Source organism: Callospermophilus lateralis, chromosome 7 (genome assembly GCF_048772815.1).
Source record: "Callospermophilus lateralis isolate mCalLat2 chromosome 7, mCalLat2.hap1, whole genome shotgun sequence".
In the NCBI taxonomy this organism is placed as follows: domain Eukaryota; kingdom Metazoa; phylum Chordata; class Mammalia; order Rodentia; family Sciuridae; genus Callospermophilus; species Callospermophilus lateralis.
This window is the reverse complement of record NC_135311.1, coordinates 65,822,081-65,847,580: the sequence shown is the minus strand read 5'-3', so window position 1 is coordinate 65,847,580 and position 25,500 is coordinate 65,822,081. Positions and strand designations below refer to the sequence as shown.

At 33.2% G+C, this 25,500-nt stretch overlaps 1 protein-coding gene across 3 annotated transcripts in view; it reads left to right on the top strand.

The window, feature by feature from the left end:
- Positions 1-25,500, top strand: part of Rpap2 (RNA polymerase II associated protein 2) — a 92,831-nt gene that overhangs the window by 14,752 nt on the left and 52,579 nt on the right. For all 3 annotated transcript variants that reach the window (XR_013091986.1, XM_076863522.1, XM_076863523.1), the window contains exons 7-10: positions 8,739-8,774; positions 10,713-11,643; positions 18,697-18,779; positions 21,863-21,943. Coding sequence is in view for 2 of the 3 variants with exons in the window: in XM_076863522.1 (XP_076719637.1) it covers positions 8,739-8,774; positions 10,713-11,643; positions 18,697-18,779; positions 21,863-21,943 (1,131 nt within the window). In the remaining variant the exon portion in view is untranslated. The remainder of the gene's footprint in view (positions 1-8,738; positions 8,775-10,712; positions 11,644-18,696; positions 18,780-21,862; positions 21,944-25,500) is intronic.

Genomic DNA, 25,500 nt, shown 5'->3' with positions numbered 1-25,500 from the left:
AACAACAATGCGTCTAACAAAATGTCTCCTGATTCCCTGTAAGAGAAAAAACATTGACCTAGAATGGTTTGGGTCATAATGCAGTATAATGAGACCCACATTGTGAGTTCGAAATTTTTTACCCACTTGGTGACCAGAAACAGACCACATATAGTTTTGATGCTCTGAGAGAGTATGCTCATTTAAATGACAGGCATATGCTTGCATTTATAAATCCTCTTAAGTTAAACATAGACTCTAACAAGTCTTTGAAGGAGGGAATTATGATGTAAAATCTACAATCCAAGAAGAAATGACAAATTTTGAAAAGCAAATTATAATTTTAAAGATCTAATTGGGGTGAATAGTTAATGCTGACAGAGCTAAAGGCGCCATCATGTGGCCCAGAGTAGGGGATTTTCACACACCATTTCTTGGCAATAACCAGTATAATCTCAGAGGTGCGGAAGCCAAAAACCTCTGCAGAACAACTTTTATAACCTCTTCCTGAACAGCCACCTCTTTTGCTCAGTTTGCAGAATAAAAGCTTTGTGAACAGATTTTAATGTGTCTAAAATACAACTGAAAAGTTCCCACCACAGGGGAGAATTATAGCCTGTTTCTTCTCTTGGTTTCTATGTAATATATATATATATATATATATTTGAATTGTATATACACATACACACAAGTACATATATACACAAAGCATAAATCATTTTAGGTTTACTTTGTTAAAGTTTAATCATCTAAATTATGCCTTAATGCAAATATTTATGAAGATCATTTTGAATGTATTCTTTAACTAAGATGGTTACTTATTTTGTTTTTCAAATTAGCTTTCAGAACTGACTCTAGGATAGAATAAACTGTAAAGAAGGGAATAGAAGATACTTAGCATAAAGAGAAATAGCAATTTTAATAAACAAAAAGAATTTGAATGTTACCCAAGAAAGAATAAAAAATGAAGCAGTGTAACTTCTTATCTCATTCTTTTTAAAATAGCACGTTTTTTAGCAAAAACAAACTGAAGTTTTATATTAAACCTTTCATCTTATACCTGAATAAATTCAAATTTACTTTATTATAATGCCAGGTATCATTCTTCATTTTATAATTAGGAATGAGAGAATATGTCACACATAAAGCAGTTAACATCTAGAGACAAGGTTGATTGTAGTTCTCTTTATCTGAGGTCAGAAAATTTAAAGGTCAGTATAATGAGTTCCTGTGAGAGGCATAAAAAACAAAGGTTGTATCCTGAAATGTTTGGGTAGTCTTTTTTCTGACATTAGCAGCATCTCACATGCAGTGAAAAGAACTTGGATTGATATCAGACCTAAGTTTGAATTTAGACATATTACTATTAGCTCTGTGATTTTTTTTTTTAGTATTTGTTTTTTAGTTGTAAGTGGACATACAATATCTTTATTTCATTTTTATGTGGTGCTGAGGATTGAACCCAGTGCTTCATGCAATCTAGGCGAGTGCTCTGCCACAGAGCCACAACCCCAGCCCAAGCTCTGTGATCTTAAGGAAGTCAGTTAACCTCTCAAATCTTCTTTTTCCTCATCTGTAAAAGTTGTAAGTAGTATAACAATTATATGAAATAACGTTTGAGCCACCTAGGAGACAGTTTGGAAACATGAAAAAGTGCTGGAGATAGATGGTGGTAATAGTTGTAAAACCATGTAAATACACTGAATTGTACACCTAAAATATACTAAACTGCTGGACATATACCTGTAATCCTAGTGGTCGGGAGGCTGAGGGAGGAGGATCACGGGTTCAAAGCCAACCTCAGCAACCGCAAGGTGCTAAGCAACTCAGTAAGACCCTGTCTATAAATAAAATACAAAATAGGGCGGGGTATGTGGTTGAGTGCCCCCGTGTTCAATCCCCAGTTTTCCCCCACTAAAAAATATGTATATACACACACACACATATACATACGTACACACACATATATGTATACACACACACACACACACATACATACTAAATGGTAAATTTAACATATGTATATTTTTACTAAAGTTGGTGCATGCACGCTGCAGATTGAACCCAGGGTCTGGTACGTGTTCTACCACCGGGTTATACTCTTGGCCTGTTTACCACAATTAAAAAGGACAAACAACAACAAAAAAACACCTAGCATATAATAGGCATTAACTATATAACTCTGTGTTAAAATTTTTCTTGCCTTTTGAGACTGAATTTTAGTTCTGAAAAAATATCAAGTGGAAGATTGAGAGAGAGAATTGCTTGAGTCTAGGATTTCAATACCATCCTGATCAATATAGTAAGATCCTGTTTCCCCCCTCCCCCCCCAAAAAAAGTTATGTCGCTGGGAATTTCTTATAAAATTATTTTAAATTGTATTCCTGATTTACAGCAATGTTTACATGCTGATTACTTCTTGATTCAGCCACACTTGGACTTCATTCTTATTTGAAACTGTTCTGCCTTCATGATCTTGAAGTAAGCTTCCCGTCTCTGACCACAGCCTTTATCTCCTCTATAGCTATCAGTCTGCTTTGTAACCTCAATTTGACCTCCTATCTCCCCTGGCTCTATTCTTCTAGGTTAGAAAGCCCTTTTTATTTTTGTTTTCTTAAGCTCTACAATTAACAAATATAGCATTGTTCTCTCAGACAATCCCAGGTTCTCCTTTCTCCTGCTATGTCCACTTCCCAAGCTGCAGCCGTTCTTTTTTTCAGTACTTAGATTGCTAAATGTTATTGGGGAAAGTTATCAACTAAGACCTGTAACACTTCAGATAAGTTACTTCATTTAACGATATCCTCACAGCATCACTAGGGAAATATAATTAAATTACACATTTTGTGGATGGCAGAACTGAGACTCACAAAAGTATAGTGATTCACTCAAGTACTCATGGCTGATACGATGTAGATTTGGGATTTAAACCTTGATCTTCCCAGCACCAAAGCCTGCTTTCCTTTGACCCTATTCACAACTGTGTGCTCAAATTTTTTTTCCCTTCGTTTCTTATTGATTATCTGGTGCATTCAAATCTTTCCTGCTCTCCATAAACCTAATTTGACGCAATACTTTACCGAAACAATTGAGGGCATCTAACAGAATCTCTTTCAACTTTATTGTCTTCATATGCACTCTCATTTCTCTATATCCTCATTGCTAATGGTACCCTTCTCTTTGTTACTGATTCATTTCTTTCTCCAAGACTTCACTTTATGATTTATTCCCATTTTTCCTCCTTTAAGATCTCCTTTCATACTGATTTCCACCCCACCCCTCACTTTAAAAAAAGAAACTGAAAAATATCCAATCCTATTATCAGTTGTTGATCTTAGCAAGAACCATTTCAAGGGAGTAATGAGAACAGACTTAAGGAGGCAGAGGGTTGATTACTAGACAAGAGAAATGGAATTGAAAATGATGAGTGTAAACTTCTCTAAAGAAAGCTTATAATGAATAAGCTACTGGCGTGGAATAATCTAATAGTATCACGTTATATACATACATAAATGTACCAAAGTAAATAGCTCCTTTATGGAAAAAAGAAAAGGGCTAGTGGATTGTATGACTAAAAAACAAGGAGTTTTGTTTGTCTTTTAGGAGCTAGGGTAGATATAAGCATAATTACATGTTTTTAAAAAGAAAAAAAATGATATATGAATAATACCCTTGAGTGAGAGCTGTAGGATTATCTGTATCTTTTTTTTTTTTTTACTTATTTATATGCCATGCTGAGAATCAAACCCAGGGCATCACATGTGTTAGGCAAGCACCCAACTGCTGAGCTACAAGTCCAGCCCCTGTATCTATTTTTATAAGCCCAATTTATATGATTCCTCTACAAAACTTTCTGGATTGGCTCAACAGGAAGTTTTTCCTTCATCTCTAATTTCCTATAGTAATTTATATATCTCTCATACTCTTGAATTATATAATCAAAGTGTTATTTTTCTTGATTATTACAAAGGTTTATTTTAACAAAAAGTTTAAAGTGAAAATACACATGATCCAGTTTTTAACACAGAAAAACAGGCCCTTTAGGGAAGGACATAGATTGCTCTGAACAGCCATTATTTATACTCCATCCAAAACTTCTTGTAAGTTGATACTATTTCCTTGAATTACCACCATTTCAATATTGTTATCTTACCTACAAGTTGCCATATTCACATATTTATCTATCACAAAACTTAAGGAATCAAATATCCACAGTATTCCTTGGACATGTCTGCCACTGTTTTATTTAAATAATAGATTCTTTTCTATTAATTTTTCAGCTTGAAAGGCTAAACTTTATAGTCAACAGTGTAATTATTATGAGTCCTACTGTCTGAGTTTGATTCCTGGCATCATCATTTAATAGCTGTGTAATTTGGGACAAATGACTTACTCTTTCTTATACTTAGTTTCCTTGTCTCTTACATGAGGACGATAATACTAGCTGCCTCTATTATGAAGATTAATATTTGTAACGCTCTTAGAACATGCAATTTTCTCCTACTAAATAATAAGATCCTTAGGAATAGGAACCTATTTCTATTAGCATACCCAACATAGTCCATACTTATAGTTCAGAATTTGATTTTGGAAGGAATTTTTTGAATGGTGAATACTCTGTGCTGGGCATGGTAACTTGTGTCTGTAATCTCAGCAATTTGGGAGACTGAGGCAGGAGGGTCAGAAGTTTGAAGCCAGCCTGGGTAATGTAATGAGTTCCCCATATCCAAAAATTCTCTATTTGTAAGTTAGCCATGAGGTTTGAGAAACCAGTTGAATATTACTGTATGTTTTCTTTTTTCTTTTCTTTTCCGTACCAGGAATTGAACCCAGGGGCACTTAACCACTGAGTCACATCCCCAGCCCTTTTTAAATTTTTTTTATTTTGAGGCAGAGTCTTGATAAGGACAGCTTTGAACTTGAAATCTTTCTGCCTCAGCCTCCCAAGGCCCTGGGATTATATGCATGCACCACTGTACCTGGCTTTTACACATATTTTCTTACTACAGTGGTACTCAGACTCCAGTATAGGACTAAGTGCTTGCTAGATAGCTTGGTGATGCCGAACCTTAATAATTTCAGTGAGAATGGCTATAATAATGTGGGATAAAAAGAGTAAGAGAACGGGGGATAGAAATGGGAGGAAGTAGTCAACAGGCAATAAAGCACTCTGTTGTGAATATTAGCACAATATTTAGGCTCCCAAAACCCTTAGTGAAAGTTATAAATAGTCCCAGTAGTAGTCAAGGCTAGTCACCATCCAAGCAGTGTCATTTTTTTTTCTTTGAGTTGCCTCAAAGTCTAAGGCACTTCTATGAGTAGAAAGCAGTTAACAGGGTAAATGGGATATTTGGGGAAAGATCTGCCAATTTTATTGGCTAAGGAGCAAAGGAAAAAGAAAAACTCAATCACTTTCAGGCAACTCAGTACCCATTGGTTTTAATTTTAATTGTAGTCTGAGGAATTCTGAACTGCCAAAAAAAAAAAATCTCCAGAGCAGGAATGGCTTCATCTTGTATGCCTCCTGATGTATGTAGTGGGAAGAATCCCTTAATCTGCAGTACTTCTCACAACTAATGAGAAGATTAACAAAGAGAGCCCATTCTCTGCAATGCTTATTTTTGGGAATGAACAAAAGATGAGTGAATTATCTTTGTGATAGTTACATTGTTGGTACTGTGAAGAAAAATATTGCAACTCTGATATTTCTGACTGGCAGCCTCGAAATGTCCTAATTTAAATGAGTTCTGTGCCTGTAATCCCAGCAGCTTGGGAGGCTGAGGCAGGAGGATGGCAAGTTCAAAGCCAGCCTCAACAAAAGTGAGATGCTGGGGTTGGGATTGTGGTTCAGTGGTAGAACACTTGCCTAGAATGCATGAGGCACTGGGTTCGATCCTCAGCACCACATAAATGTAAAATAAAAGATATTGTGTCTACTTAAACCTTAAAAATAAATATTGGGCTGGGGATGTGGCTCAAGCGGTAGTGCGCTCGCCTGGCATGGGTGTGGCCCGGGTTGGATCCTCAGCACCACATACAAACAAAGATGTTGTGTCCGCCGAAAACTAAAAAACAAATATTAAAAAAAAACTAACTCTCTCTCTCTTGCTCTCTCTTGCTCTCTCTCTCTCTCGCTCTCTTTTAAAAAAAATTAAAAATAAAAAATAAATATTAAAAAGAAAAAAGTGAGATGCTAAGCACTCAGTGAGACCCTGTCTCTAAATAAAATACAAAATAGGGATGGGGATATGGTTCAGTGGTTGAGTTCAATCCCTGGTTACACCTCTGCCTTCCCCCACAAAAAAGTTCTGATTCCATCTATTTATTTAACTTGATCTTTAATGCACCTCTGTTTGAAGCCTTTCAGTGAGATTTATGCTAAGGTTCTTAGCTTCTCTGTAGTGTGTCCCTAAACCCCTGATGTTTCTTTTTTTAACCTGTTTTGCAGTCTTTAGACAGTACTTTGAGGAGATGGAGATGCTGATCAGTGGTAGAAAGCTTGCTTAGCATGCATAAGGCCCTGGCTTTATATCCTAGAAGAGAGCATAGAGTGAACGCTCTAACATATAGGCATAGGCAATGACTTTCTTAATAGGACCCCTAAAGCCTAGGAAATAATGCCAAGAATTAATAAATGGAACAGCATCAAATTAAAAAGCTTCTACACAGCAAAAGAAGCAATTAAGTATGTGAAGAGAGAACCTACAGAATGGGAGAAAATCTTTGCTAGCTACTCTTCTGCGAGAGAATTAATATCTAGAATATATAAAGAACTCAAAAAACCTAACACCAAAAACAAAACAAAACAAAAAAACAACCAAATAACCCAGTTAATAAATAGGCAAATGAACTAAACGGACACCTCTCAGAACAAATGCAAATGGCCAACAAATATATGAAAAAATGTTCAACATCATTAGCAGTTATGAAAATGCAAATCAAAACTATATTGAGATTTTATGTTAGAATGGCAGTCATCAAGAATTTAAATGAGGGGCCTTTGGTTGTAGTCCAGTGGTAGAATGTTTGCCTAGCATGTGTGAGGCACTGGGTTTAATCCTCTGGACCACATAAAAATAAAATTTTAAAAAATTAAAGGTATTTTTAAAAGTGTTTTTAAAAAATAATACAAATAAGAATAAAAAAAATGCTGGAGAGGATGTGGGAAAGAACACTTTTACACTATTGATGGGATTGTAAATAAATATGGAAATCAGTATGGAGGCTCTTCAAAAGACTAGGAATGGAACAACATATGACCCATATGACCATTTCTTGGTATTTTATCCTAAAGACTTAAAGCCAGCATATTATAGTGATACATGCATACCCATGTTTATAACAGAACAATTCACAGTAGCCAAACTGTCCATCAGAGAATGAATAAAGAAAATACGGCATATGTATACAATGGAGTTTTATTCAGCCATAAAGAAATAAAATAAAATTATGTCATTTGCAGGAAATGGATGGAACTCAAAACCATTATGTTAAGCAAAATAAGCCAAACTCAAAAGGTCAAGAGTTGTATGTTTTCTCTCATTTGTAGAAACTAGAGAAGAAAAGGGAAAAGGTGCAGGGTCAGGTCTCCTGAAAATTGAAGGGAGATCAGTGGAAGAGAGGAAAGGGACCAGAATGAGTGAGGATGAAAGAGAAAGAGGAAATTCTGTTGAACAATACAAATCGTTTTGTGAGCATGTGCGAGTACATAACAACAAATCCTGGAGTTATGTATGACTATGAAGCACCAATAAAAAAAATATGGAGGGGGCTGGGGTTGTGGCTCAGTGGTAGAGCTCTCACTTAGCATGTGTGAGGCACTGGGTTCAATCCTCAGCAACACATAAAAATTTAAAAACTTGGGGCTGGGGATGTGGCTCAAGCGGTAACTCGCTCGCCTGGCATGCTCGAGGCGCTGGGTTCGATCCTCAGCACCACATGAAATAAAAATGTTGTGTCTACCGAAAACTAAAAATAATAAATATTAAGAAATTCTCTCTCTCTAAAAAAAATTTAAAAACTGAAAAATATATATTTTAAAAAATATATGGGAAAAGAGGCAGTGTTTTCTGAGTTACTTCATAAGTATTTTATGGATGTTTCCTTTCCTCATGCATGAATTTGTTTGCTGTGTTGGTTCCTTTATATTTGGCCTATTAAGAGCTTTCTTTCTCCCTTTTTAATAACTGTGATAGCCAAATATGATTTCTTGTGTTGCATAGTCCTTTTTATCTTTTTCCTGAAAGTTAAATCACTGTATACACTACAGATATGTATATAGTTCATATCCGTAGTACAGTGTAACTGCATTCTCAGAAATTGAGGCACTGGTCTTAATGACTATAGAAGGGATATATAGGAGAATTATAAACATAGTCTCTGCCCTCAAGGAACTTGTAGCCTAATTAAGAAATCAGAATTAAACATATGAAAAGTAAAACATAGGTAATAGTTCTGGTAGTAGGCCATAAAGGAGTATATGATGTGTTAATTGTACAGACAATGACAACTCTTGAATTAAGAGATTTGCTTTTGTCCAGGTTAGTCAAGGAAATTTGAACTTAGTACTGAAAACAAACAAATTTTGGATAAGAGACTAACTCAGATTTTTTGTTGAAGAGTTTCATAGTACTTTGTCCTTTTTTTCTTAGAATCTTTAAATGAACTCTTCTTATTGTATTTTTTACCTAGTACACTTATAATAAACTCTTGAAAATAAACTCGATAGTAATGCCGTCAATTTTCTGTTTTTGTCATAGGCATCCCGATTTTCAGCTGCTGAAGGAAGGACAAAGGTATGGTTGAATCAGTATCACTTACATTCTCTATAGTGTTCATGTTAATAGAAACATTAGGAGTGAACCAGGTGATGTGAGTGCTTGGACTTCCTGTACTGATACATTTTAAGTGTCCTATTTTAGCGCACACAAAGAAATATTTGACATGTTCAGCTTTTTTATTTAGTGATGGTAAGATGATGTGTATGATGTGTTTGATCTCTGATTTATTGTACAGCTGTTCCTACTGAGGAGGTCTAATTGAACCTGTTGAAATATGACACAAACACACCCTCCATCTCAGATACTGGGTTTCTTTGTCAGCTAGATTGTACCAATTACATTTGTTGAAAGAATTTTATGATCTTATAGGATCAAGACATTAATTATCAGTTATTTAATTATTTGAAAGCACTAATATAACTTCTAGGCTGTGATTTTTTTTTTCTCCCCTTAAACCCTCCTCATAGGATTGCTTGACCAACCATGGACATCTCTCAAAACATATCCTATAACTCTCAGCATAAATGTTCCTAGTTAATAACCACAACCATAGCTACACAGTATTGAGCACAAGATACTTATTGATGAATGTCTTTATAACTTCAAATTAGTATAGAAAAAAAATTTAATTGCCTTAAAATTCCACAAAAAAGTATGAAATAATATGAAAGTTGATTTTTACTTGTTTTGTTTTTTGAAACTTATGCTTTTTTCTTGTCTAAGAGATGGTCCCCTTGTTATATAGATTAAATTTTAACTAAACATTACATCTGTTTTTTTTTTAAGAGAGAGAGAGAAAGAATTTTTTAATATTTATTTTTCAGTTTTTGGTAGACACAACATCTTTATTTTATTTTATGTGGTGCTGAGGATCGAACTCAACGCCCTGCGCATGCCAGGCGAGCGCGTTACCGCTTGAGCCACATCCCCAGCCCTAAACATTACATCTAATATTGAAAAAAATTGCCATTTTTTTCCCCTATCCATAATCTTGCTTTTAGCTTTTTTTTTCTTTTACACATCTCCAAGGTGTGTTTCAAGTTTGTTTTTTTTTTTTTTAATAATTATCGACGGACCTTTATTTTATTTATTTATATGAAATGCTAAGAATTGAACACAGTGCCTCACACATGCTAAGCAAGCACTCTACCACTGAGTTACAACCCCAGGCCCCCAGGTGTGTTTCTTAACCCAAAAACTTCCTCATCTGAATGTGTTAAAAGTTCTAATAGGTATGTTAAATGCTTGAGAATAACTGTTTACCTATCCTTGTTTGTCTCAAGTTGAATTAGCAAAACTACTCTTTGCCTTTACATTTCCCATATTTCTTTATCTTATTTAACTCTAATCTGAAAATTGGAAAGCAGTAATAAGAAAAACCGTTATCTTTTATTGTGAGCATTCCATGTAACTCTTGATTTTCAAATTTTATCTTATATTGAAATTGTTGATTTTTCAGATTTATGGTCCACTATGATTTTCTTTTGTGTATTTATGGAATTTTCTGTATGATAACCACGTTGGAAAACATTTACTCATCTTTTTTTTATCAGAGTTAACCGAGTTCCTGTAATTATATTTTTTGAGAATCCAATAATGAAATTTTCAGGAGAAAAACTTATTTTTTAAAAGTTACTAAAACAGTCACAAAAACATCAAGTAAAAATCAAAATAATTCAGTAGAATGGATTTACTAAAATTTTTTTTTTTCATTTTCCTGGACTCCTCTAATAACTCAAAATTAAGAGGAAGAGCCAAAAGGAAGAAAGGTAGAAGGAGAGCTGTTATCAAATACTTACTGATACAAAGAAAGGTGGCTTTCTTCTAAAATAAATATATCAGTGTCTGTAAGGTTATGCCTGAGGAATAAAAGTTGCTACCTTGAAAGTTACAAAGTAAAAGTATCATGGGACTTTCCTGTTATAATTATTTTGTTTATCTTTCCTTTTACAGTGGCCATTCAGGAGAGGAAGTACAGTTATGCAGTAAAGCCATTAAAACATCAGATATTGATAATCCTGGTCATTTTGAAGAGCAATATGAATCTAGTTCTTCTAGCACTTGTAGTGATTGTACCAGTGATAATGAGCAAGACTTTGTTTCCTCCATTCTACCAGGAAACAAACCAAATGCAATGGGTACAAGGCCACAGTTACACCAAAAAAGCAAAATGAAAAAGCAAGTTGGTGAAAAAGCTAACTCCAAACACAGAGACAAAGAACAGACAGTAGTAGATGTCACTGAGCAGTTAGGCAGTTGCAGATTGGATTGTCAGGAGAAAGCTGCTGATTGTGAACATCCTTTACAGAAAGTAAATACTCAGATTTCTTCATATAGTCCTTTGCATGAAAGATTAAAAGCTTCAGGAAATTTTGAAAATAAATATATGTCAGAAATAACTTTTGTTGGCATAAGAAAGAAAAGTGCTGAGCATTTTAAGACCAAATTTGCCAAATCAAACCAAATTTCTAAGTCAGCCTCTAGTTCCATGCAGATGTGTCCTGAAGTTGCAAAGACAAACTTACTTAAAATTCTAAAACAGACTTTGATTGAATGGAAGACAGAAGAAACTTTGAAGTTTTTGCATGGCCAGAATTATGCTTCTGTGTGCCTGAAACCCTCTCCAGCCTCTCTGGTTAATGAAGAACTTGATGAAGATGACATAAACTCTCACCCAGATAGCCATTCCCCTGTTTTGGTGGAGTCTCAGAATAGCCTGGATGAATCTTTACCTTTCATGGGCTCAAATGCAGCCATTAAACCACTGCCAAGTTATGAGAACTTGAAAAAAGAAACTGAAACATTAAATCTAAGGATCAGGGAATTTTATAGAGGACGATATGTTTTGAATGAAGAAACCACCAAATCACAAGACTTGGAAGAGGTATGTCTTAATGATAAGTGTCAAAATAATGAGTTTTTCCAAGGCTGCTAACATTTGAAAAAGTCATCATAATGAATCTTAGCAGGAAGAAGAATATTAAAGAGTTCTTGTTAAATTTTCAATAAGTATTATTTTGGGGTGTTTTTTTTTTTTTTTAAACCCAGGGCCTTACATATGTTAAACAAGTGTTTTAACCTTTGAACTATATCCCCAGCCCACTAAAAGTTTCTTTAGTGCATCTGTCTTCTGTTTTAAAATGCATTCTCTACTATTGGCATTACAATTTTACAAATAAGTTGGTTTCCTCCTAATAAAATTTTCATAAATTGTGTAATATTTCTCTATAATGTAAAATGAGCCTAGAAAGGTGAAACAAAGTTTTCTTTTAAACCTGGTTCTTCAAACTGGGGATTTATTTCAGTGGAAGGGCATGCCTAGCATGCATGAGGCCCAAAGTTCACAATGATAACAACAAAAAAGCCCATTTTTTTTTTTTTAAGTAGGCCCTCTGAAGAAGCTTTTTTCTTTGTTAGTGTGTGATGTTGGAGATCTCTCCATGTGGTATGTGTGTTTTATTTACATTGAGACTGTATGCAGTAGCATAAACTTAGTTGTTGAATAATAAAACATTTGGCAAGCACACCATTTAAAATATTATAAATGAAAATAATAAAATAAAGGGACTTCTTGGAAAATAATGGATATGGAAAATGAGAAGAGTACATTCAGAAAGACTTAGATTTGAATATCTGCTATGTCATTTACTAGTTTTATAAAAACTTAGTTTTTTGAGTCTGTTTGCTCATCTGTAAATAGAACTAATAATAACTTCCCTTGCTCAGTTGTTTTAAAGGGAATGTATGTAAAACATTTATCTCAGTGTGTGACATATAGTTGGTACATAGTAAATAGATATATAGAGAGATTGAATATATCTGTCGAGGTTTAGGAAGAACCTTTTAGTATTTCTGTTACCCATTTTTGGTTCATAGGTCTTGTTTAAGAAATGAAGTCATTTGGCATAAAGAGGAGTGGGTAATGTTTTTACCACAAACTTTGTTACTAAAGATTTCTGAGCAAATATAGCTCTAAGTTTAAAAATACTTTTGGAGGGGCTGCGGTTGTGGCTCAGCGGTAGAGCGTTCGCCTCACATGTGCGAGACCCTGGGTTCGATCCTCAGCACCACATACAAAAATAAACAAGTGAAATAACGGTGTTGTGTCCAGCTACAACTAAAAAATAAATATTTTTTAAAAATACTTTTGGATATTTGGAAGAGAGCAGAAATGGGAATATAGTAAAAATTTAGAAATTTCTTTCTGTAAATGTTTCTCCTAGTCTAGCACCATACTTGAAAGCACATCAACTGTATTATTGGACAGCATCAAAAACTTTTATTAAACTGAGAGAAGTATTGGTCTTTCTTAAGTTGTATATCACTTGTTTTATCATTTTTGTGCTTGTAAACCTTAAAAAGAAAAACCTGATACCTGAAAGGTTCGCATTTTCCTCTATTGCATAACATTTTTAAACTTTCATTGACCTTTAATGCAAACAGTAAATGTACAGCTTATAGAATATTTATTCACATGTGAACACATGCATGAAGTCACTACACAGACCAAATTCATTATAAGTAAATTAGATACCCCATTTATGTCTGCTCCAAATCTTACCTCTTTATAAAATTAGTAGTTGCTATTATAGCATAGATTAGTTTTGCCTGTTTTTGAACAGTATGTGTATTCCTTGGTATCCCATTTACTTTATAAAATATTATGATTGTGATTCAACTTATGTTGTTGCACATAGCTGTAGATCATTCTTTCATTGCTGTGTAGTACTCTGTTATATAAATCCAGTGTTCAGTCCCGCCCCCATCCTTCAGTGGTTGCCAGAAACCAAATATTATATTCACTATGTTTTTTCCTAAACATACATACTTATGAGAATGTCTAATTGGGGGAATGTGGCTCGGTGGTAGAGATCTTGCCTAGCATGTACAAGGCATTGGATTCAATCCCCACCACCACAAAAACAAACAAAAAAATCTAATTGTCACATGAAGAGATTAACAACAATAACTAACAATAAAACAAAAGAATTATAATAATATAAAAGTTATAATAAAAAGTTACAACATAAACACTATTTTATATTATAAAAGTTATAAAGTTGTAATAAAAGTCATTTGAATGTAGTCTGTCTCAAAGTATCTTGTACCGTACTCACCTTTCTTGTAATGATGAGAGAGGATAACAGTGCCCATGTGATGAGATGAAGTGAGCTAGTGCTAGACACATTTGACCTTCTGACAATATGTCAAAAGAATCATCTGTTTGGGGTAATCATAGATCATCAAGTCATAATTATGTCAAAGTGTGACTGCAGAGGTTGCAGTCCTTTAGAAAGGTGACTTTAATGCTGTGATCCATCCAAGGATCATAATCCTTAATTTTGTCCTTTAATGTTTGTGCAATTTGAAACACTTGAGCAAATTTCAGTAATGGCCATATTGCTGATTCTGCTTCCATTTCATCATCGTCCTCTTCCTCTTATAGATGATTCAACAAGTTCTTCCTCATTTGTTAATTCGAAGTCTTCACTGTTTCCACTTTTTCACCAAATACATTGACAAATCCTTCTCCACCAACTTGTCTTTACCACATGAATGCTTTTCCTAACTTCTTCATCAATCCCTGAAAAGCCTTTAAAATCATTTACAATTTCACTCTATCATTTCTTCCAGCAAATGTGTAGTTTCTGGCTTTTACTCATTTGTTACAGCTTTGATGAATGTTGTAATATCAGCAATAGCAAATGATTCCCAGGTCTGTAGTATGTCTAAAGTAAAGTCTGCATCAATTGCTGATCAAATACCAGATGGAAGTTTGTGGCCTTGGGAAACCAAATAATGCCTTAATGAAGGCCCTGAAACAATGAGGTAAAAACACAACTCTGATATTTCCATTTTCATGGCAAACAAATTAAGAATAATCAGGTGCATTGTCTTTTATTTATAAGATTTTAAAGTTCCAACCTGTTCTTTTCCAAGCTTTTTTTTGTTTTTTTTTTAACTTCTAAGATGAAGTGTCAATGAAACCATCCCATAAACAAGATGTCTGCTACCCATGCTTTCTGATTATGCTGCAAGAACAAGGACAGATAACTTTTGCTTTCTTTTTGAGAATAGGTAGGTTCTTGGCTGTATACGTTGAACCTAGCTTTATTATATGCCCTGCAGCAGTGCCACATAGTGCCAGAGTTATCTGTCCTTTCATGTTTTGTGCACTGGTGCCACTTGTGCACTTTTATGATGTAGATTCTGTTGGGCATCTTTTTTCAAAAGAGGCCTGTTTCATAACAATTTAAAATTTGCTTTTAATAGGATCACAAAGGTGATACTATTTCAGCTCTGCTGAAAATGTTGCAGCAGGTTGACAGATGCACCCTCTCCAGTAACTTTTATATTTGTTAATCCAAATTATTCTTGAATCTGTCTTGCCTTTATTTATAGTAAATGGCTTGGTCTCATTTGTTTTAGGAGATCCCTTGCTGAAATCCTCGAGTAGGCTGCATACTCTATAGCACAATAAATTGCTCTCAGTAAGAACACATTTTCTGTTTATTTATCACAAGCCTTTTCCTTCTTAACTAAGCAGTTACATGCACTGTGGCTGTACCTTTTGCAGTTTGTGGTATGACAGCAAAACTAGTGTGAATTCCATTTTTTCTTTGTAATTTTGCAAATAAGATTTGTTCTGATTATAGATCTTAGCAATTTCATCACAGAGTAATTTTTTTAAGTTGAAAATTTTTACCTTTTCACTTAAAAGTACTTTGCAGTTTCTCTTTGTCTTTAACTGAATTGCTAGTGTTACTACTCTTACACTTTAGGATCATTATTAAGTAAAATAAGGGTTACTTGATAACAACACTGCAGTACCACCACAGTTGATCTCATAACCAAGAGGCTACCAAGTGACTATGAGGCTAGGGTAGCATATATAATCTGAATATGCCAGAAAGGGGGATAATTCACATCCTATGCTGAATAGAGCAGAATCATACTACTTAGAACAGTACACAATTTAAAACTTACCATTTCTTTATTTCTGAAAATTTCCATTTAATATTTTTAGACCATGACTGATCACAGGTAACGGACATCATGGATAAGGAGGACTACCACAGTTTTTTTTATATCAATGGAAATTTTGGCTGTTTCTAGTTTGGGGCTATTATGAAATGTGCTGTAATGAGATTTCTTATATATGTCTTCTAATGTGCATGCAGTTCTGAAGGCTATGTGTCGCTAGGTCATAGAATATGTACATATGCAATTACATTAGATAATGACAGTTTTTCAAACTGATTTACTGCTGTTTGAGGGTTCCTTTACTTTTTTCTTTGCTGTTGTTATTTTTAGCCATTCTCATACTATCGCTTGATGGTTATAGTACATTTATTTGATTAACGAATCAAATACTTTTATGTTCATTGCTTGACCATTTGGAGAGTCTCTTGTGAAGTATCTGTTGAAGTCTTTTTTCCATTTGCCTATTAAAGTGTCTCAGTTTTTAAAAATTGATTCGTAGGACTTCTTTATCAGTTATATGTATTACAAATATTTTTCACTCTGAAACTTGCCCTTTCAATTTCTTGACTCCAGTTTTGTAATTGTTCCCTGTAGCAACATCTTTTTAAAATTTTTTTTTTCTTAATTGCTAGGTGAATGCTCTACTGTTGAGCCACAACCCTAGCCCCCTCTGTAGTAACATCTTTATGAAATCTTAGTCCAGATTGTTTATCTTCTAGATGCTTTATTGTTTTTCATTTCATATTTAGATCTGCAATTCATCTGGAAATGAGTTTGTTTCTTTGTTTTTGTACTAAGAAGTATGGATCAGATGTCATTTTTTTTCCCATTTGGATATCCAGTTTACTCAGTAGCATGTATTAAAATGAGTCTCCTGGGCTGGGGTCGTAGTTCAGTGGTAGAGTGTTTGCCTCTCACATATCAGGCACTGGGTTCAATTCTCAGCACCACATAAAAATAAAATAGAGCCATTGTGTCCACCTACAACCAAAAAAAAAAAAAAAAATGTTTTTAAAGAAATGAGTTCCCACTTCTCTACAGCTATAGTTTGAACTTTGTCAAAAATAAAATGTTTATAAATGTGTGGGTAAATTGGTCTATTTCTCTTCTTGAGCTAATACCATGCTAATTAGGTAGCTGTATAATAAGTTTTGATATCTGTATGATAAATCCCTCCATCTAATTCTTTATTAAGTTTGCCCTGACTATTCTTCTCTTTTTCTTTCCTTATAAATTTTAAAATTAGTTTATCATAGTACCGATTGGGAAGGGGACTGTTAGGACTTTTATTGGGGTTACATCTAATGTGTATGTAAATCAGTTTGGAGAGAATTGACATATTTACATTATAGAGTTCAACTTGTGAATGTAGTATGACTTTCCTTTTTTAAAAATCTGCTTTAATGGGGTTGGGGTTGTGGCTCAGCAGTAGAGCACTCGCCTAGCACATGTGAGGTACTGGGTTCGATCCTCAGCACCACATAAAAATAAATAAGTAAAATAAAGGTATTGTGTCCAACTACAACTAAAGAAAATTTTTTTAAATCTGCTTTAACATTGTTCAGTAATCATAGATTTTTGCACATGGGTCTTAAACAGATTGCATTTCATTTATTTCTAAGTATCTGGTTCCTATAAGCTATTGTAAATGGTATCATTAAAAAAAACTTTTTCCCAAGGGCTGAGTTGTAGCTCAGAGGTAGAGTGCTTGCCTAGCATGTGTGAGGTCCTGGATTTGAGTCTCAGTGCCACATAAAAATAAATAAAATGAAGGCGTTGTGTCCATCTACAAGCAAAAAATATATTTTTTAAAGTTTTTTTTCCTGACTTTTATGTAGAAAATCAGTTTTCATGTATTGACCCTATAGCCAGTAACTTTGCTAGACTACTTAAATTATGAGTTCTAATAACTTATAATAATTAGTAGTTCTAATAACTTATCTGTAGTGCTGGAATGTGGTTCAGTAATACAATGCTTTCATACCATACATGAAGCCCTAGGTTCAATCCCCAGTACTTTTTTCCCTCCTGCATTCTAGCCTTTATTCCCAGTATTTCTTTCTTTTTTTTTTTCTCTCTTTAGCACATTTTTAAAAATTTTAAAAATTTTTTCCCAACTAGTTATACATGACAGTAGAATGCATTTTGACACATTGTACACAAAACCTGGTATTTCTGTATCTTATTCTGCTGGCTTAGACATCCAGAACATTGGGTTTCCTTGTCTCATTCTCCGTCTCAGAAGCAACACTAAATTTTTACCACTAAGTATGTTTGTTGTAAACTTTCTTATAGATTCCTCTTTATCTGCTCATAGATGTTTCCTTCTGTTTCTAATTCACTAATTATTATCACAAATGGATATTGAATTTTAATAGGTTAATTTCATGTGCCTTTTAAGATGATCATTTGAGAGATTTTTATTATAATTAATTGCATTTATTTTTACTATTAAATCAACCTTACAGTCTTATAATAAAACCAACTTGATTGAGCTCCAATAACCTTTGTTTTTAATATTTGCTTTAGTTGTAGGTGGATACAATAACCTTTATTTTATTTTTATGTGGCTTGAATTCATTGTCTGCCATTTTTAGAAGCAAAACTTTCCATAATATATTTTATAATATTTGCTAATTTTAGTCTTTTAACCCCACATTTGTATAGCACTTAGTAGTTTACAGAATCCTTTTGTATACATTTTCTTATTTAATATAGGAGGTATTAATGTCCCTATTATACTGATCAGAAAACTTTCAAAGAAACTAAATGATTCAAGTAAGCAATGACTCAAGCTGAGCTGATACTCAGATTTAAATCTTTTAAATCTCAAGTCTGGTTTATTTCCTTTTATATCACAGGTGTAATCTTTTGTGCTTAATGTTTATTGTTCTACTTATAAAAGAATGTAAATTCATTATTCTGTTTTGTTTTGTTGAAAAATGTGATCCAGCATGATCCCACCTTTCCACTGATAGATTCAAGTTCCCAGAACCAGATTAGAAAACGAATTGTTCTTGAAAAATTGAGCAAAGTGTAAGTATGTAAATGTCATCCCAGTTTATAATATTTTTAAATTAACAATATTATGATTTTGTAATTTGCAAATGTTACCCTTCAATTTTAAACATTAAAAATTTTTTTCTTTTAATATTTTTTTAGTTGTCAATAGACCTTTGTTTTATTTATTTATATATGGTGCTGAGAATTGAACCCAGAGTATCACACATGCTAGGCAAGCACTCTACCACTGAGCCACAACCCCAGTCCCAATTTTAAACATTTCGAAAAATAGTAAGAAAAGTTTACATGAATGTCTGCACTTGAAATTTTTATATTGTTAAGCTACTGTATCCCAGAGATACTAAATTTTTTGTTGAAGACAGACTACCACCATAAAGAGGAAGGTTGAGATTCTAAACTACCTCACTCCCTCTTAATAATCCAGTGAAGTCAGGGGAAAACTATCAAAGCTAGATCATTTAAATACTGATTTGTGGTAAATGTGTCATGTTACTTTTATATGTGAATAAGAGGTTGTTAAAGTTTTAAAGGTCTGTTAACTCACTCTACCTACATATTCATAGAATCATTTCACACTCAGCAACGTTTTTTGTTTAGCTCAACTCTGCACTTTAAGCTTCCTGTAGCAGAAATGATTGTTCTTATAATTAGCCCAATCATAAATGACGCAAAAATTGCTATTTTGGTTTCTCAGTGAAAAGGGACTTGAAAATCTTTTTCCAGAGATGTGAGGGCTGTCTTGAACTTTTCAGCCTGCATGTTTTTTGTTTTTTTTTTTTAAGCAGAAAACATGGGGAAATGTGACAATCATTGTTTCAGGACTTGTAAATAAAGAGAAGTATTAATTTTGTAGTAGTTTGAAAATAAGAAAAATGTCATAATGTTTTGAGCAATTGAGATATAAAATGTTTACTTGTGATATAATGGAAAGTAAGATAATTTTGCTTTAAAGTATGTACTTCTCAAACCACCCTTGAAATACTTTTTTATTTGCTTTGTATCTTGACTTAGTAATGTACAAAAAACAGAATCAAGAGGAACTACTATAATTTTTACATTTTAAATAAATGTTTAGAGGCTGGGATTGTAGCTCAGTGGTAGAGTGCTTGCCTAGCATATGTGAGGTACTGGGTTCAATTGTCAGCACCACATGTAAATAAATAAAATAAAGGTCCATCGACATCTAAAAAATTTTTTTAAATAAATAAATAAATGTTTAATATTTATGCAATATCTGCTGTGGGTAGGCCCTTCATATACAATAAATCCATTAATAGTTTTGCCTTTTATATGATCTTCATACTTATTTATTTGCTTCTATTAAATATTAATATAGAAAGCAGTATAAAAGACTACCTTATTCACAATACAGAAGATATTACTTTATTACAAAGATTTTGAAAGTTGGGTTAGATTATCGTACTTTTGTGTATTTAGTAGATAAGAATTTATGTAGAAATAGTTTTCTAGACTTTAGAATATACAGTTTTAAATTTGAGACCATACAGACATGTCATCGAAGTAGTCTACGCATCCTGGGTTTTGGCTAAAACAGAGGACGCCAGAAAGAACTTTGCTAGAAATCCATATTACTGATACTGGCACAAAAATTGAATTGAGAAGGGATGGAATCACTTAAGAGAAAGCACAAAGAGCATTGAAAACAAAACTAATTATGGTGGCATGGGTTTTTGAGGTCATTTACAAGTTTATGAAAGCAGTTTGTCATTTTCTCATTATAAAAGTAACACCTTTTTTGATCTCTGATTTGAACAAACCAATTGTAAAAAGACATTTTTAATAACCAGAGGGAAATAAATTTGTACTGGATATTAGATGGTATAAAGCAATTATTTGGTTGAGTATGATAATTTTAAATACAAAGAAGTTATGTTTGTGTTTAGAGAAACAAATAGAAATAGAAATCCAATGACATGATGTCAGGAATTTGGTTTACTTTAAAATATTACTATAAAAAAAGGAAGGAAAATGAAACCAATATAGGAAAATATTGAAATGTTGAATCTGGAAATAGATAATGAGGTTATTATTACTGTTCTATTCTGGAACATTTTTGAAACTTTCATAATTTTTTTTAAAAAGATAGTGCTTGTTGGAGAATATTTACCAATACAGAAATAGTATAAAGGAGGAAATGAAAGTCAAATCACCTGTAATCCCACCACTTGGTGATAACCTTTATTAATATTTTGATGTTTATATATATTATATGTATGGTGTATGTATGTTCATTCCCTTTGGTTCCCTCTGTTGTAGAAACATAGAAAGAATGAAATGTTTGATATGTAATAGGTATTATATATAGAAGCATTACATGTTTTTATAAAAATGGGATAATACTATGAATGCATTTTTAATTTAACATTTATCATATCTTTCCACATTTTCAAAAACAGAGCATAGTGGTGTAAAACACCACTACAGCCAGGTACGGTGGTGCACACCTATTATTCTAACTACTCAGGAGGCTGAATCAGTAGGATGGCAAGTCTGAGGTCAGCCTGGGCAGCTTAGACCCTATCTCAAAATAAATAAATAAATATTTTTTTAAAAAAAAAACAATAGATTGACATTATTTTCAGGGGTTTGTTACAATTTATTAAATGTGTGTATCATAATTTATATAATCAATCACCTTGTTTCTGTTTTTTCACTACTAAAATTATTTCTATAGCAAGCATTTTTTTATTTGATTATTTCCTTAGGATAAATTTTTGTCATAATAAAACTATTGACTCAAATAATATTCACAATTAAAATGTTAAGATATATTGCCAAATTGCTCTTCAGGTAAGAAAAACTAAGGACAAAATACATATGGCCAAAATGATTTTGCATTTTAGTGCTTTATACTATAGCATAGACTACAAAGTAGAGCATAGAGTTACTATGAAATGTTTCCTTTTGACTTCTTACCAGTCATAATCTAGTTTAACTGTTTAAAATCATGACCACTTCCACCTAAGTGCCATTATTGCCTTCAGCAGATCCAGAGTTAGGCATGACCCAATGTATGTTTCTATATAATTAAATTCAATTATAAAAGAAATGTAACTTTTTTTTTTACATTTCAGATTGCCTGGACTTTTGGGTCCTCTTCAGATTACATTAGGAGATATTTATACTCAACTTAAAAATCTTATCCGAACTTTCAGGTTAGTGTTATTATTTAAATTTTCCTTCTGAGTTATTTTTACTTTATTGATTACTACAGAATCCACTGGACTAAGACATGTTTTCTTCTCATCTAAACATTACTTCTTGTTGTCTATTTAATGCAACTCCTTACTTGTATAAATCTTGGTATATTCACTTTAGATAAGAATAACGTAAAATTAAGAAGGAAAGTTTTTTTAAATATATTTTTATATATTTATTTTATTTTATTTATTTGTATGTGGTGCTGAGGATCGAACCTAGGGCTTCACGTGCTAGGCAAGCGCCCCACCACTGAGCCACAAACCCTTCCCAGAAGGACAGTTTTGTCTATGACACAAAATCAGTAACATTGTTGATTTTAGAGGAATAGTAAATATGTATCAGATTACCATCCCTGTGCTAGGCACTGTGGGCAAAAGAAGCATAATGCCCCCCCCCCTCAGGGAAGAACTTGCCTATGAGAAGGAAAGATGAGTACAGTGAACAATAAAAGATAGTGGGTAACAGTATTATATTGAGTAGAACTGACTTGAGGTACTTAGAACTATAAAGAAAGGGAGACTAGAGAATTTATATCAATTGTGAAGTTCTGGTTGATAAAACATGCACATAAGGTCATTTTATTTAATTTTTTCTAGGATGTTTATATTTGAAAGTGAGTGTTTGGGTAATAATAAGTCTGACATGATTTGTCTAGTAGTTACTGATTTTGTTACTCATGAATTGTAGAAATGATCCAATTTCAAAATTATTAACACACAAATTCAGGGATGCCAGTAATGATCCTCTTATCGGCCTATACTTAAGACTGACGGATTAAATGCCAAAAAGAGGGTTTAAGTCAAATAATATGGTCAAAGTGGAACTTTTCTGCATCCTTCTTAGTGATGAAGAAAGTCAGTAGATTTTTTAGGTATTCTGTCTTATACCTATCACAGAACCATGCATCCTAATGAAAGGAATAACTGTACTAAAAGTAAAAGTTTGATAAAGTTTGACTAGATATATACAGTGTGGAAACACTGAAGTTTATGATTCCTTCAGGATTTATCAGGGAGTGAATATTACACTAACATGAAGTTTAACTGAGGAAAAATGAAGATCAGGAGTTATTCTTTGTTTTCTTCCTTTTTTAAATATTTATTTTCTGTAGTTGGACACAATACCTTTATTTTATTTATTTATTTTTATGTGGTATTGAGGATCAAACCCAGGGCCTTGCACATGCAAGGTGAGCGCTCTACTGCTGAACCACAACCTCAGCCCCTGTTTCCTTCCTTTTTTAAAGGACTTGTCATTTAACTTCCTGCAGACAATGTAATAATTACTATGCTGGACAAATTGGTGAAGTGACTGAAGACTCATCAGAAGAGATATTAGAGTCCTCTTATCTTGAATTACACTTTTGTTTTTTGTTTTGCCCTGCTTATTTAGGAAAGAATAAATAGCATACATTTTCTAGTGATTTATTTTTTCTGTAGATCTAACTGGATAGCATCTTTTGAAAAAAAGTATTCCAAAGTTCTCAGAATTTACCAGAAACACATAGGGAAAAAATGTTAAACTACCTTAGACACTTCTAATCAGTGAGATTTGCTCAAATTTGAGAGCTGATTATATTTGCCTGGGGAGCCTTAAATAATTGATACCCATGTCCTATTTTTTCATTGTCAACGCCAAGCATTCTTGATGCCTTCAGTATTTTCAAATTTTATTGGAGTACAAGTTTTCAAAATAATTTATAATTATCTTCTGTATTTCTGTAGTGTCTGTTGTGATTTTTTTTTTCTTCATGGATATTAGTAATTTGAGTTTTCTCCCTCCTTTTCTTCATTAGCATGGCTAAGGGTTTGCTAATTTTGTTTGTTTTTTCAAAGAACCAACTTTTTGTTTTGTCAATTTTTTCAATTGTTTCTTTTGTTTCAATTTCATTGATTTCAGCTCTAATTTTAATTATTTCCTGTCTTCTACTGCTTTTGGTGCAGATTTATTCTTCTGTTTCTAGGGCTTTGAAATGTACTATTAAATCATTTATTTGTTGACTTTTTCTTCTTTGAAGGAATGAACTCCATGCAGTGAACTTTCCTCTTAGAACTACCTTCATAGTGTCCCAGAGATTTTGATATGTTGTGTCTGTCTTCTCATTCACCTCTAAAAATTTTTTAATCTCCTTCTTGATGTTTTCTGAACCCATTGTTCATTCAGTAGCATATTATTTAGTCTCCAGGTGTTGGAGTAGCTTTTATTTCTTATTTTATCATTGATTTCTAATTTCATTCCATTATGATCTGATAGAATGCAGGATAGTACCTTTACTTTTTTTTATATTTGCTGAGTTGCTTTGTGGCATAATATAGTCTATTTTAGAGAAGTATCTATGTGCTGCTGAGAAGAAAGTGTATTCGATTGTTGAAGGATGAAATATTCTATATATGTCAGTTAAGTCTAAGTTATTGATTCTGTTATTGAATCTTTGTTCTGCTTTTGTTTGGAAGATCTATCCAGTGGTGAAAGAGGTGTGTTAAAGTCACCCAAAATTATTGTGTTATGGTCTGTTTGACTATTGAACTTGAGAAGAATTTGTTTGATGAGCATAGATGCTTCATTGTTTGGGGCATATGTATTTATAATTGTTAAGTCCTGTTGATATATGATTCCTTTGAGAAGTATGTAGTGTCCTTCTCTATCCCTTTTGATTAACTTTAGCTTGAAGTCTACTTTATTTGATATGAGGATGGAAACTCCTGCTTGCTTCCACAGTCCATGTGAGTGGTATGATTTTTCCCAATCTTTTACCTTCAGTCTGTGTTTGTCTTTTCCTATGAGATGAGTCTCTTGGAAGCAGCAAATTATTGGGTCTTTTTTTTTTTTTTTTAATCCAGTCTGCTAGTCTATGTCTTTTGATTGATTGGTGAGTTTAGGCCATTAACATTCAGAGTTATTATTTGATTTGTATTCCTAGCCATTTTTGTTTATTTTTGGTATTTAATTTAACTTGGTTTCTCCTCTGATTAGTTTTTCCTTTAGTGTAATACCTCCCTCTGCTGATTTTCATCATTGTTTTTCATTTCCTCTTCATGGAATATTTTGCCGAGGATGTTCTATAGTGTAGCCTTTCTAGTTGTAAATTCTTTTGTTTATCATGGAACGTTTTTATTTCATCATCAAATCTAAAGCTTAATTTTGCTGGATATAAGATTCTTGGTTGGCATCTATTTTCTTTCAGAGCTTGGTATATATTGTTCCATGATCTCCTGGCTTTAAGGGTCTGGGTTGAAAAATCTGCTGAGATACGAATTGGTCTTCCTCTATACGTGATCTGATTGCTCTCTCTTGCAACTTTTAAGATTCTATCCTTTTTCTATATGCTAGGAATTTTTATTATAATGTGTCTTGGTGTAGATCTGTTGTAATTTCGTACATCTGGTGTCATAAGCCTCCAGTATTTGGTTTTCCAATTCATTCTTCATGCTTGGGAAATTTTCTGATATTATCTCATTGAAGAGATTGTACATTCCTTTGGTTTGAAATTCTGTGCCTTTCTCTACCCCAG